At 65.7% G+C, this 670-nt stretch overlaps 1 protein-coding gene across 1 annotated transcript in view; it reads right to left on the bottom strand.

Moving 5' to 3' along the window:
• The window catches only part of NEFH (neurofilament heavy polypeptide), a 9087-nt gene extending 8721 nt beyond the window's left edge, over positions 1-366 (bottom strand). The window contains 1 exon segment of the mRNA XM_019471275.1: positions 258-366. Coding sequence (XP_019326820.1) covers positions 258-366 — 109 coding nt within the window.
• Positions 367-670: the final 304 nt, after the last annotated feature.

Genomic DNA, 670 nt, shown 5'->3' with positions numbered 1-670 from the left:
TTTGCGGCCTTTATTCCCCAGTTAGCGACTGATGGGGCGCGTCGGCCGCGACTCATTTTTAATGCGTACAGCCGCTCCCGTGGCCCTTCTGCCGTCGGTGTCAGTTAAGGGCCGGGTGCCCGGTGCTTCAGGGCTTCGCCCAGGCGGCGGCCCAGCGGATGAATTGATCCGCCACGATTTTGGGGCGCCTCGCTAAGGCCGCGGTAGGTTTGGCGGGGCTTTTTACCCACGAGTTACGAAAAGGGGGCAACCTTAACCTCTTGGTTGGCGGGAGACGGACCCGCTTGGAAAGGGCGTGGGTCGGTCAGTGACGGGTTCGCGAGGGGGCGTGCTGGCCGCCACCCCGCTGGCCTCACGGGCCGTCATCTGCGCTCGGCGCTGCTGTTAACCGGTGGCTCCTCTCGTTATAGAAGGTGCGGGATAATCGGTGGCGCTCGCTGGCTTTGGGCAGTTCCTTGGGGGGGGGACACGGACACGACACGCTGGGGGGTATTTTTACAAATTAGGTGGGAGCCGCAGGGTCTTGCCAACCCTCGGGGTTCGGCGGCGCGGTGCCGGGTGCCCGTGCCGTGGCGATGCAGGCGGGCTGTTTTGCGGCGGAGCACGGCCCAGCCGACGGATGGGGAGAGTCCTGGGCCCTTCGGGGAGGCGTGAAGGCTTTGAGCCGAGC

This window comes from Aptenodytes forsteri, unplaced genomic scaffold (genome assembly GCF_000699145.1).
Source record: "Aptenodytes forsteri isolate BGI_AS27 unplaced genomic scaffold, ASM69914v1 Scaffold129, whole genome shotgun sequence".
Taxonomy (NCBI): Eukaryota; Metazoa; Chordata; class Aves; order Sphenisciformes; family Spheniscidae; genus Aptenodytes; species Aptenodytes forsteri.
This window is presented reverse-complemented; position numbering and strand designations above follow the sequence as displayed.